General features: G+C 49.0%; 1 protein-coding gene across 1 annotated transcript in view; it reads left to right on the forward strand.

Annotated features, from left to right (window-relative positions):
• Nucleotides 1–712, forward strand: part of LOC106297563 (uncharacterized protein At3g60930, chloroplastic-like) — a 3198-nt gene that overhangs the window by 2372 nt on the left and 114 nt on the right. The window contains exons 2-3 of the mRNA XM_013733776.1: nucleotides 71–205; nucleotides 274–653. Coding sequence (XP_013589230.1) covers nucleotides 71–205; nucleotides 274–653 — 515 coding nt within the window. The remainder of the gene's footprint in view (nucleotides 1–70; nucleotides 206–273; nucleotides 654–712) is intronic.

The raw sequence follows: 712 nt of genomic DNA on the forward strand, positions 1-712 counted from the left end.
TTGGTAGATAGTGTTTGTTGTCATCATGCCTTATTCGAGTATCCTAACGGCGTGTTTCTTGTTGTTGCAGTTCGTCACCCGAATACGATCGCATACCCGGAGAAATTCTTCGAGAGTGCTCAGGCGATCGCGGCTCACAGTCATCTTCGTTGGCCTGATCTTAGTCGAGAGTGGATAAGACGTCAAGAAGCTCGGATTGCTAGAGGTGAGTTCATCGGTCTTTCTCCAAGAAGTTCTATCAAACAACTTAGTCTCTCTTCTTTTTTTTTACAGCTGATTGGGAATCGAAGCTTCCTGTTTTACTCGGGCCCCGTAAGTCGCGTCTGTCCCTTTTTACTCGGAAACAGCAGAAACTTCTGGACGAAGCTAGGAAGATGGACGGAGTGCCGGATTTGAGGGCACTGTTGAAGGGGAAGCTGCAATTGCTTTCGAAGAAGTCAATTCCTGCCGATGTGCAAGGGTCGACCAGTCCTGACGCAGACCAAGCTTCGAAGGAAGGAGCTCCTGGTTTAGTCGACAAAGACGTTGGGGCGGAACCTCCTGCCTCAAGTCCTAAAAAGAAGAAGAAGAGCAAGAAACCCAGGAGAAAAGCAACCGAAGAGCTTCCTCTTGAAGAGATCGCTTCTCTCGACGAAACCTCTGAGGGTTTGGAAGCAAGGAAGGGAGAGAGAGAGGAAGGAAGAGACCTTACGAAGGGGCTACTTCCTCCATT

The sequence above is a fragment of the Brassica oleracea genome, chromosome C6 (assembly GCF_000695525.1).
Source record: "Brassica oleracea var. oleracea cultivar TO1000 chromosome C6, BOL, whole genome shotgun sequence".
In the NCBI taxonomy this organism is placed as follows: Eukaryota; Viridiplantae; Streptophyta; class Magnoliopsida; order Brassicales; family Brassicaceae; genus Brassica; species Brassica oleracea.